Genomic DNA, 17,614 nt, shown 5'->3' with positions numbered 1-17,614 from the left:
CCTGCGCCCGAGGCTCTTCGGCGACTCCGGAGGCAGCGAGCGCGCCCCCCCAGATGTTGCGCCCGGTGCGGCCGGCCCCCCCTTGCACCCCCCACGCTACGCCACTGAACTGCAGGCACATGTTGAGGCTGAATGAGAAACGCTGCAAAAAAACAGCCTTTTTTTAAAAAAAACAACTGAAGGAGACAGCTGCACATTGAAACAAAGTAAGCGTGTTTATCTTAAAGAGAAACAAAATGAAACAGCATAAAGATAGAAAACCAAAGGCAGAGACAAAAAAAATGCAATTTAAAGATAAGTTCTAGTTAGTGATGCAGCAGCAAAATGGTGCATAATTCAGCTGGGAGGAGATATGATGTGTTTTTCCCTTCTCTGGCTGAAGTGTCTGTGTTGAAAGAGGTTGAAAATGACTGGCAGATTTTACAAAGCTGGTATCACTGGGCCAAGTTTGTCAATTCATTGAACAAGATAATAAATAAATAAAAATGTCCAGTAGCTCCTTAGAGACCAACTAAGTTTGTTCTGGGTATAAGCTTTTGTGTGCATGCACACCTCTTCAGATACGCACGAAAGCTTATACCCAGAACAAACTTAGTTGGTCTCTAAGGAGCTACTGGACATTTTTATTTATTTCGACTGCATCAGACCAACACGGCTACCTACCTGAATCATTAAACTAGATAGTTTTGAATAAATGTGCACACTGAATAAAAGTTACCATTTTGAATGTGTGTTGTTATCTTCCTTAGTAAAGGGGCCCCTGACCATTAGGTCCAGTCGTGGCCGACTCTGGGGTTGCGGCGCTCATCTCACTTTATTGGCCGAGGGAGCCGGCGTACAACTTCCGGGTCATGTGGCCAGCATGACTAAGCCACTTCTGGTGAACCAGAGCAGCGCACGGAAACGCCGTTTACCTTCCCGCCAGAGTGGTACCTATTTATCTACTTGCACTTTGATGTGCTTTCGAACTGCTAGGTTGGCAGGAGCAGGGACCGAGCAACAGGAGCTCACCCCGTCGCGGGGATTCGAACCGCCGACCTTCTGATCGGCAAGTCCTAGGCTCTGTGGTTTAACCCACAGCGCCACCTGAGTAGGGTCCTGCAAAACCACTGTTCTGAATGGCGCTTTCTCAAGAATGAATGCCACTCAGAATGAATTTCTGAAACCAAGGTGACCTGAAAAGGTTTTGGAAAAGATTAGACAGGTGTGACCAACCGTGCTCTACTTATTTTTTATTTATTAAAAAAGACAAACCCTTTCATCTGGCCACAATGCGCATGCACATGTTAAGAAGGGAGGAAAAATATTGTCGTTACAAGAGGAATTACTCCATCACATTAGTCTCCAGAACACATTTGAAGAAGAAAACGGGGGTGGGGGGGCTCCTGAGAAAATCCAGTTGGTGTGTGGTCCACTCCCAAATGGAAACATAAATAAAGTGAACCCTGGGCCAGCCTATCCTCCTTTACAGAGCTGTAACTATGAATTGCGACAAGGAGAATGCAACCCCATCTGCCTGAGCATTTTGAGGGAAGGGTGAGATATGAATAAGAGAGGAAAGTGAAATAGGCTGAAACCATAGACATCTTTGCTGAGCCATATTGAACAGTGGGATTTTATCTCAGAGTAAGCATGCTGTGAAAGCAGAATTGGGGGGTCCTTAAGGATAAAAACTATCCTGCCGTTGCTTGGTGTTATTTTCAATTTGATTACATCTGCTTTTAAAAGAAATAAATTGCCAAGGGAAATCTGGGAAAGAGCAGGCAAAGAAAAACAGACTCCGGTTTCAATTAGTTAGCTTCAGAGACTGTGACTAGAAGCTGGTCTGGGCCTTTGCAGAGCTATCATAGGCGCTCTTGTCCAATAAAAAGTCTGACTTGAAAAAAACACCAAAAAGGCTATGAGAGCAGACCTTTAGGAAATGAGGGCGATATACCCCTTTTCAGACAGTCGAAAGGAGGGGAATGCCTCTCGTCCTCCAAAATTGACATCTTTGAATTCAGTGAGCTCAGCTCCCGAATCAGCAACATAAAACATTTATTTTTTTAAATCTGATTTTCCCATTTCCCCTCTTTCACTACAGCACGGATGGGATCCTGGATAGTGATGATGGGAAGTATCCCAATTTCCACACACACCCCACCTCCCACAGGGACAGAGAGCTGATCTCTGCTACCATACATTTAGGACTCTCAGAGTCCCTTGATTGGGAGCAATGGTGCTCTTTTAAATAAAAAAGGCTATGCCATCAGGACAGCTGTGGATTTGCTACAGTTTTAAAAAAGGAGCTTGTGGAGCTTAGGTGTGGCCAAGCTGGATTCAGCAATCCTTAATTGTTAATTTTGATCCTGCACGGTCTTTGAATGCAACAGATGCAGACATTTTAATAAAGTTCGTTTCACACTTGATCATCCCTCATGAAGACACTGTTTTATTTTACATGCATATTTTTGCTCTTTTTCATGTAGAAGATGCTGCCGATTTCTCTTTGCAGGACTTACAAGTTTCAGAAACAAAAAAATGCCTTCACCTCTTCCGCCAGTAAATTGGAAATAAATATTTGCAAATGGGATTTTCACCCTCTAGCATTCTGTTCGTTCCCTACCCTCTTGCATTATTTAGGGCAAATTAAAGAATTCACTTTCACGAAAATTTGTTCCTTTCCGGAAGCACAGCTTCTCACCTGTGTGCATTACTATTGAACCTTTTAAAAAATACATCAAGGATAAATACTGCTCCCCGCTTTACGACAACAGAAGTTTGTGTTTCTACTCAAATTCTCTCCCCCACTCCCTTTTTTTATTTGTTGTTGTTTAGTCGTGTCCGACACTTCGTGACCCCATGGACCAGAGCACGACAGGCACTCCTGTCTTCCACTGCCTCCCGCAGTTTGGTCAGACTCATGCTGGTAGCTTTGATAACACTGTCCAACCATCTCGTCCTCTGCCGTCCCCTTCTCCTTGTGCCCTCCATCTTTCCCAACATCAGGGTCTTTTCCAGGGAGTCTTCTATTCTCATGAGCTGGCCAAAGTCTTGGAGCCTCAGCTTCAGGATCTGTCCTTCCAGTGAGCACTCAGGGCTGATTTCCTTCAGAATGGAGAGGTTTGATCTTGTTGCGGTCCCTTTTGTGAGCTCTTTGATGAGAACTGAGGCTTTTCTGGCTGTGGAAGCTCTTCCTGCACTCCAAGCACGGATACAATTTATCCCCCGTGTGAATGCTCTGATGGTACGTAAGGTAAATAGCCTGGCTGAAGCTCTTTCCGCACTCCAGGCATTTATAGGGCTTATTCGCCGTGTGAATCAACGCTTGGTGGTTGGCGAGGTGCTCCTGCCGCCGGAAGGCCTTCCCGCATTCTCGACACAGGTAGGGTTTCTCCTCCGTGTGAATCCTTTTGTGGGAATACAGGTGAGACTTCGCTCTGAAGGCCTTCCCGCACTCGGGGCACTGAAACGGCTTCTCTCCCGTGTGGATCCTTTCATGGGAACAAAGGGCGGCGCTGCATTTGAAGATCTTTCCGCACTCCAAGCACTGATACTGCTTCTCCCCCGTGTGGGTCCTTTGGTGGCGGGTTAGCTTGAAACGGCAGCGGAAGCCCTTTCCGCACTCCAAGCACCTGTGCGGCTTCACCTCTGTGTGAATTACCTGATGCTTACGTAGGTGCTTCTTCTGGTAGAAGCGCTTCCCGCATTCCAGACAAGCGTACGGTTTCTCTCCCGTGTGAACTTTCTGGTGGGAATACAGGTGAGACCGATCCCTGAAGCGCTTCCCGCACTCGGGGCACGGATACGGTTTCTCCCCGGTGTGAAGTCTCTGGTGGGAAGAGAGGGTGGAGCTGTGCCGGAAGCCCCTCCCACAATCCGGGCATTGATACGGTTTCTCCCCAGTGTGGATCCTCTGGTGCCGAATCAGATTATAGCGGCAGTTGAAGCTCCGCCCGCACTCCAGGCACCGGTACGGTTTTTCCTCCGCGTGAATCGCTCGGTGGTTGGTGAGGTGTTTCTTCTGGCTGAAGGTCTTGCCACATTCTAAGCACCGGTATGGCTTCTCCCCCGTGTGAACCCTTCGGTGAGAAATAAGGCCAGAAGTGTAAGGGAAGCTTTTCCCACACTCGGCGCAAATATAGGGTTTCTCTGTGCTGTGAATTCCTTGAAGGGAAGTGACACGAATGATGCTTGTTCCGCACTCCGAGTGCTCGTAAGAATTCTCCCTTGGGCGGGTTTTGACGCTGGGATTACGTCCCCTTTTAGAACTGCGACTCCCCCTGTTCACACGGGGTATCCCTGTTTCCTTTCTCTCGTCCGTTTCTTCTCGGGCTGCAATTTCACGGTAGTCACATTCCCGAGAAGCGGACAATTTATTTCTCCTCTTCCCTTCACGTCCCTCCCTTTCCGATGTCTCTTTCCCAAGTAGATCTCCCTTATTCTGGGTTTCCCATTCGCCACCTTCTGCAAAGAAGAGAGAGAGTAAGCAGATAAGAGATGGAGGGGGAAAACATAGTCTTAAATCACTGAGCAGCTTCAACACTTGTGATCAAGGAAGAGCTGGAAGGATTTAGATGGGAAGCAGGCCTGACCACAGATTTAACTGCCTCACTTGACAGCTGCTGAGCTATATATGCTGTGGAGTTCAGCTTCTAGCTCAGATAGGAAATTCGTGGGGTGATCTGGGACTAATCACACTCAGCTCAGCTGTACAACAAGGTTGTTGTACAGGTAAATGGAAGAACCATGCATCATCTACACTGGTTTCCAGTATGTTTCTGAGTACAATTCAAAGTGTTCGTGCTGACCCTGAAAGACCTAAACAGCCTCAGCTCGGTATACCTGAAGAAGCGTCTCCACTCCCATCGTTCAGCCCGGACACTGAGGTCCAGCTCCGAGGGCATTCTGGCGGTTCCCTCACTGCGAGAAGTGAGGTTACAGGGAACCGGACAGAGGGCCTTCTCGGTGGTGGCGCCCGCCCTGTGGAACACCCTCCCATCAGATGTCAAGGAAATAAACAACTACCTGACTTTTAGAAGACACCTGGAAGCAGCCTTGTTTAGATAAGTTTGTAATGTCTGCTGTTTTATTGTGTTTTTAATATTCTTTTGGGAGTCAGCCAGAGTGGCTGGGGAAACCCAACCAGATGGGCGAGGTATAAATAAATAAAAATTATTATTATTATTATCACTTCTGAACTGTTAGTTGCGAAAGAAGCAACTGGAGGATAGACATGGGGGGAAATGGCAGAGCATCCCAGACTTTTTTAGGCCAAACCCTTTTCATAAAATAGGGGTAACCACTCCCATTCCTCTCAGCCCCAGCCACAATCGCAATGCTCAGGAATGATGGAAACTAGAATCCAAAAACCTTAAGAGGGCACTATTTTGGCTGTCCCAGTCCTGTAAGGGTCCTCAAACCTCACCCCCCTAAAAAAAAATCACAATAGGCACCCATAGCGAGGAAGAACCTCGTTCCATAACCTGGTCTGCCCATCTGTAGGAGGGAGTATCTGAGTCCCATTTTTGGTGCTCCTCCCTCTACACCATCTATAGGAAAAATATAAACAAAGCCACCCCAAGGCCCAAAATAAAAAGCTGTACAGAAACCTGACAATGTATGATGCAACCAAAATGGAGGTTAGATACAGCATATGAGCATGTGAGGAAAAGGTTTAGTGAGAACGCCAAACAAGGGTCTTTCAAGCCAAATGTGGAGAAATATATACGTATATAACTTTTTTATTGGGGAGAAGTGAGGGAAATGGATGTAGGCTCTGCAACAGAGCATACTTGACTCCTGATCAGATGTATCTTGAGAGGCAAAAGAATCTCTTGTTTGTGGGCAGTTGAAACCAGGAAATCCCAGCCTTTTTTCTGCCACGGATTGCTGTTTGGCCCAGTCAAGAAACCTGCTCCATCTTCTGACATCCGTCATCTTTCCAGCCAACCAGGAAATAGCTGAGATGCTAGTTCCACTTTCGTATCAGCTCCGAAATTTCTATTCTGAAAAAGCCTGGCCAGTTTTAACCAGTTAAACAATTGTTAAGAATGGCAAAAGTCGAGGATGTGTATTCAGAGAACGTCCTTTCAACATTAACCGCACAGGCAGGGAGTTTCACTATATAAATTCTGAATTATGAAACAGAGATTATGATCCAAGAGAGAGCCTCACCGAGAGAGGACAGAATCCAAAGGCTCTCCTCCATGACTTGGTTATGCAGAGCTCTCTGGTCAGGATCCAGCAGATCCCACTCCTCTTCTGTGAACCACACAGCCACATCCTCAAAGGATACCGGACCCTGAAAGAAACAGAAAACGTTTTTTCTCCTTGCACATTGCACAAAGATTATCGACTAGCCACAATCAAAATACTAGTTGTGGTGAAGTGGCTGGTCATTATTCTCAATATTTAAATGGGGTTTTTTGGGGGGGTGGGGCAGACACAAGCCTTCATTGGGGCAGCTTTGATAGAATCTAAGAGGAAGAGAGAGATCTGTTTAGGATCGAGAGGGGAGCAGGCGGCAAGGGTACCAGCCTCTTTCTCCCAGTGATTTATCCTCCTACCTGATCTGGTTTCACAGCTGCTCCTTCTTCAACACCGCAAAGAAGAGATGTCTGAGCAGGTATGTGTGGCTTCATTCTGTCACCTGTGAGAGACAAATGTGCCACGAACCCATTAAAACACACGTACCTCGGAGATTGAGCAACCGCATGTCTCATTTAGAAAAGAAGAAGAAGAAGAGAAATGTAAAGTATCAGGGAGAAATGTAAAGTATTGCACTTGGGCAAAAAAAATGAGAGGCACAAATACAAGATGGGTGACACCTGGCTTGAGAGCAGTACATGTGAAAAGGATCTAGGAGTCTTGGTTGACCACAAACTTGACATGAGCCAACAGTGTGACGCGGCAGCTAAAAAAGCCAATGCAATTCTGGGCTGCATCAATAGGAGTATAGCATCTAGATCAAGGGAAGTAATAGTGCCACTGTATTCTGCTCTGGTCAGACCTCACCTGGAGTACTGTGTCCAGTTCTGGGCACCACAATTCAAGAAGGACACTGACAAACTGGAACGTGTCCAGAGGAAGGCAACCAAAATGGTCAAAGGCCTGGAAACGATGCCTTATGAGGAACGGCTAAGGGAGCTGGGCATGTTTAGCCCGGAGAAGAGGAGGTTAAGGGGTGATATGATAGCCATGTTCAAATATATAAAAGGATGTCACATAGAGGAGGGAGAAAGGTTGTTTTCTGCTGCTCCAGAGAAGCGCACACGGAGCAATGGATCCAAACTACAAGAAAGAAGTTTCCACCTAAACATTAGGAAGAACTTCCTGACAGTAAGAGCTGTTCGACAGTGGAATTTGCTGCCAAGGAGTGTGGTGGAGTCTCCTACTTTGGAGGTCTTTAAGCAGAGGCTTGACAACCATATGTCAGGAGTGCTCTGATGGTGTTTCCTGCTTGGCAGGGGGTTGGACTCGATGGCCCTTGTGGTCTCTTCCAACTCTATGATTCTATGATTCTAAGAGTTTGGATTTGATACCCCGCTTTATCACTACCGAAGGAGTCTCAAAGCGGCTAACGTTCTCCTTTCCCTTCCTCCCCCACAACAAACACTCTGTGAGGTGAGTGAGGCTGAGAGACTTCAGAGAAGTGTGACTGGCCCAAGGTCACCCAGCAGCTGCATGTGGAGGAGCGGGGAAGCGAACCCGGTTCACCAGATTACGAGTCCACCGCTCTTAACCACTACACCACACTGGTCCTATATGATGAGTGCATTCCAGCAGATTATACTCTTTATATTTCAATCATGTGGAAACCCGTCTCTGGTCCCTAACCAGAAATCAGGGGTGTGAAGTGTTGCAAATAAACCAAGTTTGCCCTCCCCCAAAAGATAAAAGGCTTTCCTTCAAAATATGCAGCGAGAAAACAAACTGAAATAGAAGCCTTGAATCCGTACCCGGTGACCTCTGACCTTTGACGGACGGAGCCCTCTTTGCTTTAGGGAAATCAGTCCTCATTTCTGTCGCTGGATCCTTTACCTGAAACTGCAATAGGGATCAGAAGACATCACATGGGGAGAAGGATTAAAAAAAGGGACGACAAAGGCATAAACCTGAAGGATATTCCTGTTTGGCTGATTTCCAATAAAAGTAGGAAAATGAACAGAGGTTTTTTTATATCAACCCTTCCATTCCAAGACCCAAGGGAGTTTCAAACTCAAGGGTTCCCTGCAGATTCCAAACACCACCAGCCCCAGCAAATACAGACAATGTTCAGGATCCTGAAAGACCTACATTGGCTCCCAGTACATTCCAAGCACAATTCAAAGTGTTGGTGCTGACCTTTAAAGCCCTAAACAGCCTCAGCCCAGTATACCTGAAGGAGTGTCTCCACCCCCATCGTCCAGCCCGGACACTGAGGTCCAGCGCCGAGGGCCTTCTGTCAGTTCCCTCCCTGTGAGAAGTGAGGTAACAGGGAACGAGGCAGAGGGCCTTCTTGGTGGTGGAGCCCACCCTGTAGAACGTCCTCCCATCAGATGTCAAGGAGATAAACAACTATCTGACTTTTAGAAGTCAGCCCTGAAGGCAGCCCTGTTTAGGGAAGTTTTTAATGTTTGATGTTTTATCATTTTTTAATATCCTATTGTGAGCCACCCAGAGTGGCTGGGGAGACCCAGCCAGATGGGCAGGGTATAAATAAAATATTATTATCAGGGATGATGGGAATTTTTAATTCAACATATTTTGGAGGACACATCCATAATCAAGATGAAACGCTCTCACCTGCTGCTCTTCCTGCTTCTTCTCCTCTGCCCGACTCAGGAGGAAACCTTCAGCCAGGGCCACCGCCTGGGAACTGGTCTCTGCTCCACATTCCCTCACCCAGTTCTCCATCTCTGGAGGGAGGACAGCCAGGAACTGCTCCAGGATCACCAGGTCCAGGATCTGAGCCTTGGTGTGTCGCTCTGGCTTCAGCCACTGACGGCAGAGATGGTGGAGTCGGCTGCAAACCTCTCGGGGTCCCTCGGCCTCCTGGTAGCGGAATCGCCTGAAACGCTGGCACTGTATGTCTGAGCTGAGGGCATTCTCCTCGCCCAGGATCTCCTGCGTGGCTCTTTTCCAGAATCTCCCACTGCTCCAAATCTTGATAGAATTGTGGTCTCTTCCCACTTCAAGGGCAGCCATATTTGATCTGGGCACCAAGGAAGCCTCAGCCTTTTTTGGTTTATTTCTCAGGGCAAAGGCTGTTCTCATTAGTCCCTTTGCAACCAAGTCCTGCAAAGCCAAGACATTTTTTCCGTGTGAGAATTATCACATTATCAGTAAAAAGATTCCCTGTACAGTGGTGCCTCGCAAGACGAAAATAATCCGTTCTGTGATTCTCTTCGTCTAGCGGTTTTTTCGTCTTGCGAAGCAAGCCCATTGAAGGATTAGCGGATTAGCACTATTAGCGGCTTATCTGCTGATCGGATCAGCTGGTAAGCGGCTTAGCGGCTTAGAAAAAGGGGGGAGGGGGAAAAACCCGCAGGAACTCGCAAGACATTGTCGTCTTGCGAAGCAAGCCCATAGGAAATTTGTTTTGCGAAGCACCTCCAAAACGGAAAACTCTTTCGTCTAGCGAGTTTTCCGTCTTGCGAGGCATTCGTCTTGCGGGGCACCACTGTATTAGTTAAAGGAGCATGGCTCTCAACTAGGGCCATATATCGTCCAATCCCGGTTTTCAGGTCCATATCATGATTCATAATTTTTGACCTGGCAATTTATCACAAATCATGATGTGTGTGCTTTGCAAAAATCAGAATGCAGGAAAAACAGTGAAGCCGGCCAATGACTCTACATGGCTCCATCCTTATTTCAGACATCCTGATATATTGGTATATCACAATTTTTAGCTGGTGATCTGTCATGATGTTAAAAACCAGATGTTGCCCAATCCTATTCGCAACCAGGTCTTCTTTCTCCTGGAAGGAAAGGAAGATGAATGCTGACATTCAAAGAGATTGGAGGGCAGAAAGGAAAAAGAAGATGCCCATTCTCCGTGACTGTTGCCATCTTCTCCTCCAGAGCAGGCACGTCTGTTTCGGGGGCCTAATCTGGCCCGCCAGTCGGTTTAATCCGGCCCCTGTGGCAGTTTATTTCCTGGGATAAAATCTCAAAAACTTCAACCATAAAAAAATCTCAACAACATTGAGGAAAAAGGTCAACAACTTTGGTCGGCCCTTACAGCCCTTCACTTCATCAAATCTGGCCCACTTTGAAAAAAGTTTGGACACCACTGATATAGAGTAAGTAAACAACACTGGAGTTGGCTTAAACCCGTGGTTCCCAACATGGGGGCAATTTGATTTTAAGGGGGGAAATTCAATAATGAGTTATTAACAGTTAATTGCCTTTTAGACTTCCTCCACGTGAATAGGGGTTTACTTTTTGAATAATAAGAATTATATGTCATGGGGGGGGGAGAATCAGGATTTTAGAGATGCTTAGGTGGGGCATGGCCAAAAAAAAGATTGGCAACCACTAGTTTAAACCAAACTTGTCACTCAACAAAAGCAATGTCAATTGGATTCACTGCATCGCTTGCACACAGCTGATTAATCGGCTTATTCCACACATGCTTAAAACCTAAATTGCTGCTGAAGATATACCCCCTCCCCGTTTTAGTCATGGGGGGAGAGGCTTATGGTTTATTTTGCCATTACGTTATGCATCTGTGTGTTTTTCTATTGTAAACTGCCCTGTGGTCCTCAGAGGAAGGACGGCATAGAATTGTAATAAAGAAAGATAACAGTCATATTTTTAATTATGCAATACAACACCAGCAGTAACAGATAAACCCCTTAAGAACAAATGCAGAGGCCAAACAGCTCACCGAAAGGTCTGGGTCAGGATCTTGTCTACCCTTCCCTGTGAGGTACGGTAGGCTGAATCCATCCATACATCCACCTCCTTTCCAAATCTATATTTACCATATTGGCCCAAATATAAGTCACACCCGAATATAGGCTACTGGGTGGGGGGAGCCACTTTGCCAGCAGAATAAGTTCTGGAATATAAGATGCACTTTTAACTTTTCACGATCAGAATGGGGGTGGGGAGAGTGTGGCTTATATTCGGGCCAATATGGTACATCTCATGAACAGCAACTCTTCCCACCTATGGTTTAGAAGCTGAAAAACTCCTAGATCTCCTACAATTCAGCACCTATGGGTGGGAGGGAGGGAAAGAGGGTTTCCTGGCCTCTCCTGCAAACCTGCTCTGTCATAGCCTGCTGCCCCCAGCTGGGTTTTTCGGATCCCTATTTTCTTTCCATTCTTCTTTAATTCAGATATAAACCGCCTTGCAATCCTGGGCTGAAGGCCGGGCGTTTGCGCTTCACAAAATGGAACAACAGCAAGTAAGTAAACGCTTGCTGATTTTCAGCCGGGTTTTCCTTTGCTGGGTTTGATGGCTTGCCAGTTTTCAAGTTAAGTGCTTTCTGTTAGAAGCGTAGAATCGTGGCGTTGGAAGGGACCCTGGGGGTCATCTAGTCCAACCCCAGGGATTTGAATGAAAGTCCCGCGCACGCATCTCAGGAGCTGATGTCTGAATTGCCATCATGTGTGTGTTATTAAATAAAGGTAAAGGGACCCCTGACTATTAGGTCCAGTCGTGACCGACTCTGGGGTTGCAGTGCTCATCTCGCTTTACTGGCCGAGGGAGCCGGCGTACAGCTTCTGGGTCATGTGGCCAGCATTACTAAGCCGCTTCTGGCGAACCAGAGCAGCGCACGGAAACGCCTTTTACCTTCCCGCCGGAGTGGTACCTATTTATCTACTTGCACCTTGACGTGCTTTCGAAATGCTAGGTTGGCAGGAGCAGGGACCGAGCAACGGGAGCTCACCCCGTCGCGGGGATTCGAACTGCCAACCTTCTGATCGGCAAGCCCTAGACCCTGTAGTTTAACCCACAGCGCCACCCGCGTCCCCTACCAAAATCTTATCCTCCAGGAATTTTAACTAATCCCCTGTTAAAGCCTTCCAGGTTTTTCAGCCATTGGAAGGCACCACACTTTATTAGGAATATAGGAAGACTTTACACTGTGTAGTAACCCACAGCACCACCCGCGTCCCGTGTGTGTTATTGGAGGGGCATTAATTCTAATCGCAGCTCAATGCACAATTCATAGAACCGCAGAGCTGGAAAGGGTCCCCTTGGTCTCATCTAGACCAACCCCCGGAAAGGCATTGGCCGTCTCAAGAGATGCAGACACAGCGCACCCCCAGCGGCTTCCTGGCTGATTTGGGGGGCATGGGATAAACAGCCCCCCCCCGCGGGCACCCTCTCCCTGGGGCACCCTGTGCAATGGGTACGGGGGGGGGCGGGCTCACCAGATTGCAGACGCAGCATTTGGAAATGACCCTCCCAGGTGGAAAAGCCAGGCAGGAAAAGGGGCTTCAGTGCTTTGGCTGCAGAGGACGCCTCCTCCTCCTCCTCCCCCCCCCACTCCCAATTCACTTCTTCTCTAGGATTCGAGCTCGCTTCGCTTTAACCCTTTGAAGCCCAGCCTCTGCACCGCTTGCTTTCAAAGCAGGCAGCCGCCAAGGAGGAAAGGCAGATGGGTGCTTTGCAGGCGCACTTCAGGTTCCCAAGCGAACATAGCCCATGGAAACAGCCCCGCCACAAGGCTGTTTGTTTCTTACGTGGTTACAAAGCACGGATCCACATGGATCCTCAGGATTTTTGCATTGGATCACCCCAAATTCACCATCAGGTCACATAGCATGTCTATGGCAACAGCCTGCAGCAAAAAAAAAAGCATGCACCCACTGTTCTGTGGGGCCGCAATGGTGCAAAAACGTGGTTACAAAGCACGGATCCACACGGATCCTCAGGATTTTAGCATTGGGCTACCCCAAACTCACCGTCAAATCACATGTCTGTGGCCACAGCATGAACCACAAAAATCATACATCCACTGTTTCGTTCAGAATATTTTTTTTCTTATTTTCCTCCTCTAAAAACTAGGTGCATCTTATCATAGAATCATAGAGTTGGAAGAGACCACAAGGGCCATTGAGTCCAACCCCCTGCCAAGCAGGAAACACCATCAGAGCACTCCTGACATATGGTTGTCAAGCCTCTGCTTAAAGACCTCCAAAGCAGGAGACTCCACCACACTCCTTGGCAGCAAATCCCACTGTCAAACAGCTCTTGCTGTCAGGAAGTTCTTCCTAATGTTTAGGTGGAATCTTCTTTCTTGTAGTTTGGATCCATTGCTCTGTGTCCGCTTCTCTGGAGCAGCAGAAAACAACCTTTCTCCCTCCTCTATGTGACATCCTTTGATATATTTGAACATGGCTATCATATCACCCCTTAACCTCCTCTTCTCCAGGCTAAACATGCCCAGCTCCCTTAGCCGTTCCTCATAAGGCATCGTTTCCAGGCCTTGGACCATTTTGGTTGCCCTCCTCTGGACACGTTCCAGTGTCTCAGTGTCCTTCTTGAACTGTGGTGCCCAGAACTGGACACAGTACTCCAGGTGAGGTCTGACCAGAGCAGAATACAGTGGCACTATTACTTCCCTTGATCTAGATGCTATACTCCTATTGATGCATCCCAGAATTGCATTGGCTTTTTTAGCTGCCACGTCACACTGTTGGCTCATGTCAAGTTTGTGGTCAACTAAGACTCCTAAATCCTTTTCACATGTACTGCTCTCAAGCCAGGTGTCCCCCATCTTGTATTTGTGCCTCTCATTTTTGGTCGGGTGCGTCTTATGGAGTGAAAAATACGGTATATATCCAAGGACTTTTTCCACCAAGGACCCCCCATACCACACACTTGGTTCTCCTCAGTTTATCCTCACAACAACCTTGTGAGGTAGGCCGAGCCGAAGCCGTGCATAGAATCGTAATGTCGTGGAATTGTGGCCTCGGAAGGGACCCCGAGGATCCTCCAGTCCAACCCCCTTGCAAAGCAGGAATAGGCAGCTGCCCCAGACGGGGATCGAACCTGCAACCTTGCCGTTATCAGCACCATGCTCCAAGCAAGGACTGGGGTGTGTGTCCAAAGCATCATCAGGTTTTCAAAACAACAGCAACAACTCCACCATCAACTGGGTCAGTTCAGGGAGGCGTGGAAAAGGCTGGCCATGAGCCACACTTTATGACATAGAGCCATAGAATTGTTGAGTTGGAAGGGACCCCCCCCCAGGGGTCATCAAGTCCAACCCCATTGCGATGCAGGGATCTGTTTTGCCCGACGTGGGGCTTGAACCCACAGCCCTGAGATTAAGAGTCTCGTTCTCTGCCGACGCAAGGAGCTGTCTTCACGGAGCCCGTGTGGTGCGGTGCAGTGGTTAGAGCGTGGGACTCCAACCCCCCTGAGATCCCCAGTGACTGGCACCCAGAGGCATCACTAGTAGCAGCCACGGCTGGCCTGGTCGTCCATGACTTCCTCCAATCCTCTTTTAAAGCCAGCAGAAAAATAAAAGAAAATAAAAATTTCCAGCACATTTCCAGATTGTTGTGATAATAATAATAATTTATTATTTATACCCCGCCCATCTGGCTGGGCTTCCCCAGCCACTCTGGGCGGCTTCCAAAAGAATATTAAAATACTGTGATACATCAAACATTAAAAGCTTCCCGAAACAGGGCTGCCTTCAGATGTCTTCTAAAAGCCTGGTAGTTGTTGTTCTCTTTGACATCTGGTGGGAGGGCGTTCCACAGGGAGGGCGCCACTACCGAGAAGGCCCTCTGCCTGGTTCCCTGGAACCTCACTTCTCGCAATGAGGGAACCGCCAGAAGGCCCTTGGAGCTGGACCTCAGCGTCCGGGCACAACGATGGGGGTGGAGACGCTCCTTCAGGTATACAGGACCAAGGCCATTTAGGGCTTTTAAGGTCAGCACCAACACTTTGAATTGTGCTCGGAAACGTACTGGGAGCCAATGTAGGTCTTTCAAGACCGGTGTTATATGTTATATGGTCTCGGCGGCCATAACTGATAACTGAGACAGAAGATCTGCTGAAAGTTTATCATTAACTAGGACTCCTTCCACTGGACCAAGAACGATTTTGAACGGGAAGAACTTTAGGGGAGGTGTTAAAATAAGTAGGGGTTGCTGCACCTCCAGATTGACTGTTTCCTTCCGTCCCCCCTTTTTGACCACACACACACGCAACCAGCCATAAAAGTCCGGAATGAATTCATCATGCTTGAAATTATAGCTGGTCATGGTGGGGGAACCTCAGTCCTGGAGGCCAAACACTTTCACCAGTCATGCTCCATACCTCTTTTGTGGTGTTCTTTGGCTGCATACACACCATGCATTTAAAATGCATAAATCCCCCCCCCCCCAAGAATCCTGGGAACTGTAGTTTGTTCAGGGTGCTGGGAATAGTAGCTCCATGAGAGGTAAACCGCAGTTCCCATAATTCCTTAGGGAAGCCATGTGCTTCAGACGAACGGCATGTATCGCTCTGGAAGTGGGATTAAGCCTCTTTGTGTGTATCTGACTGAAATCCAGCCTATTGTACAAATGTCACCTCCCTCAATCGGTCACTTTTGCCTTTGGCCCCTCCCACCATTGGTATGCGGCCCCCAGAAAGTTGTTCACAAAAGGTTGTGTTGTTAGCCAAGGCACAGTCTGACCCTCTCCTTTGGTAATCCTCACAGAACTCTAGCCCAATACAGTGGTACCTCGCAAGACGAATGCCTCGCAAGACAAAAAACTCGCTAGACGAAAGGGTTGTTTTTTTTTTGAGCTGCTTCGCAAGACGATTTTCCCTATGGGCTTGCTTCGCAAGACGGAAACGTCTTGCAAGTTTGTTTCCTTTTTCTTAACACCGTTAATACAGTTGCGACTTGACTTTGAGGAGCAACTCATAGAACGCGGTGTGGCAGCCTTTTTTGAAGTTTTAAAAGACTTTGGTGATTTTTGAAGCTTTTCCAAAAGTTTCCCGACACCGTGCTTCGCAAGACGAAAAAAATCGCAAGACGACAAAACTCGCGGAACAAATTAATTTCGTCTTGCGAGGCACCACTGTAGCTGCCATTAATTTGATTTTGAATTGATTTTAGAATGCCGTGTTACTTTTATTGTTGTTAGCCGCTCTGAGACCAGCTTCGGCTGGGGAGGGCAGGATATAAATAAATTATTTTTATTATTATTATTACTGTGGGGAGATTTGACCATATGTGACCTTGTATCTCCATAGGGTGGTGGGGAAACTAAAGGGAGCAAGCAGATTTACATTTCACTCCCTTTGAAGGGACAGGATCCCCAAATCCTGTCTGTGAAATCACTCCAGGCCTCAAAAACTGTAGCCCCAAAATTCCCTTTTCTCTCTTCTAAAATCCACAGCTTCAGCTTTTCTCACAAGATGCTGCTACATAAGCAAAACGTTATTTTTATCAGCACAAAAAGCTTCAAAGCTAATGAATAGGCTCTGTCAATGCCAAGCAGAGGCACAGGCTTCCCAACCCCGCTTTTTCCTGGGAAGGGTGCCAGGAGTCACAAGACAGGAGTTTCTGTTCATGCTCAGGAAAACTCATCATGGGGCAGGGCTCCTGAGGAGGGGTAGAAGGGGGAGGGAACTGGAGGGGAATATATGCTCTGTGCAAATGGCTGCAAAATCTGTGCTAAGCTTGTGAGTTATCACGCTTACTCCTTCTACCAGCCCGGATTGTACCAATAAAGCTCTTTCTCTGGATTATCCCTTTGTAGCCTTATTGGAGTTCACTGATTGGGTCTGCGTTGCTCCGGGACAGGAGGAAGGAAGTCAAAATGACACCGAGTTGGTTCAAAGAAAGAGTTTATTCTGCTCTCCGGATAGCAGAAGGCACTTGCGTGATTAGTCCACAGCAAGTCCAAAGAAATGACAAGTTTCATGCAGTATTTATATCCTCCAGGCACCCTCTCCCTCCTTCCAACCACGTCAGCCTATGTATGCATGCAGGTTGACATCACATATGTTCCTGCTCTGGTATTCTCAACCATAAAAGGGATTTCCTTCCTGCACTCCTGACCATAAAAGGATATTCCTGTTCCTACTCCTATCTTGGAGCAAAAGGTCACTACTTCCGAGAACATGCTCTGGCGTTAGTCCCAGACTTGGGTCTCCCCGTCATTTGTGGTCAGAACATAAGATATGTCTGTGTCTGTTCTGCTGGTAAAGTCAAGGCCAGTCTTGCCGTCAAACTGATAAGGGAGAGAGCTGTGTTCTTGTTTTGCATTTGCTCAACGGCTAAAGTTTATACATTTTAGCTAAGGAGAAATGGGGATTTTGGTGCAGTTTAAAAATGCCTGCACAGTCAGTTTTGGGTTTGGGAAACCCATTCCTTCACCTTGAGGGTCTATTTGACTCCCACTTCCCTTCCCGGGCGCAATGCTCTTCCCACCCGAAGGCAAAGCCTGAGAAGGCTACACCTTTTTGTAGTGAACAAAAAGAACTACCAGCCAGCAACAGGTCTACCGTTTGGGGCAGAGATGGCGAAGTGAGCTGGGAGATTCCTCAACATACCTGACTTCTGAGAAACTTACATTCTGGGACCTGACATCCAGACATCTTTAAACTCAGCGCTGGATCCTTCAAGCCACTTCCTTCTCTCCTCACATCCTGCCCTTAAGTTTTTAACATTTGGCAT

At 47.5% G+C, this 17,614-nt stretch overlaps 1 protein-coding gene across 4 annotated transcripts; it reads right to left on the bottom strand.

The window, feature by feature from the left end:
• Nucleotides 1-281: 281 nt before the first annotated feature.
• On the bottom strand, nucleotides 282-12,457 carry LOC309524717 (uncharacterized protein). 4 transcript variants are annotated; one of them, XM_082209657.1, is made up of 7 exons: nucleotides 12,354-12,457; nucleotides 9,194-9,258; nucleotides 8,767-9,151; nucleotides 7,941-8,028; nucleotides 6,549-6,631; nucleotides 6,157-6,283; nucleotides 282-4,446 (listed from the first exon to the last, which is right to left on the bottom strand). In XM_082209657.1, the coding sequence occupies exons 2-7, from the start codon at nucleotides 9,235-9,237 to the stop codon at nucleotides 3,074-3,076; spliced, it is 2,100 nt and encodes a 699-aa protein (XP_082065783.1). In that variant the 5' UTR covers nucleotides 9,238-9,258; nucleotides 12,354-12,457; the 3' UTR covers nucleotides 282-3,073. The 4 variants fall into 4 exon arrangements, 3 of the variants coding, with proteins under 3 accessions (XP_082065783.1, XP_082065782.1, XP_082065781.1); XR_014216020.1 differs by having other exon boundaries at nucleotides 284-744; nucleotides 1,087-4,446; nucleotides 8,767-9,258; XM_082209656.1 differs by having other exon boundaries at nucleotides 7,956-8,028; nucleotides 8,767-9,258.
• Nucleotides 12,458-17,614: the final 5,157 nt, after the last annotated feature.

This window comes from Podarcis vaucheri (assembly GCF_965113315.1).
Source record: "Podarcis vaucheri genome assembly, chromosome: 2".
Classification (NCBI taxonomy): Eukaryota; Metazoa; Chordata; class Lepidosauria; order Squamata; family Lacertidae; genus Podarcis; species Podarcis vaucheri.
Note: the sequence above shows the minus strand (reverse complement) of the source record. Positions and strands in the feature narration are given on the sequence as shown.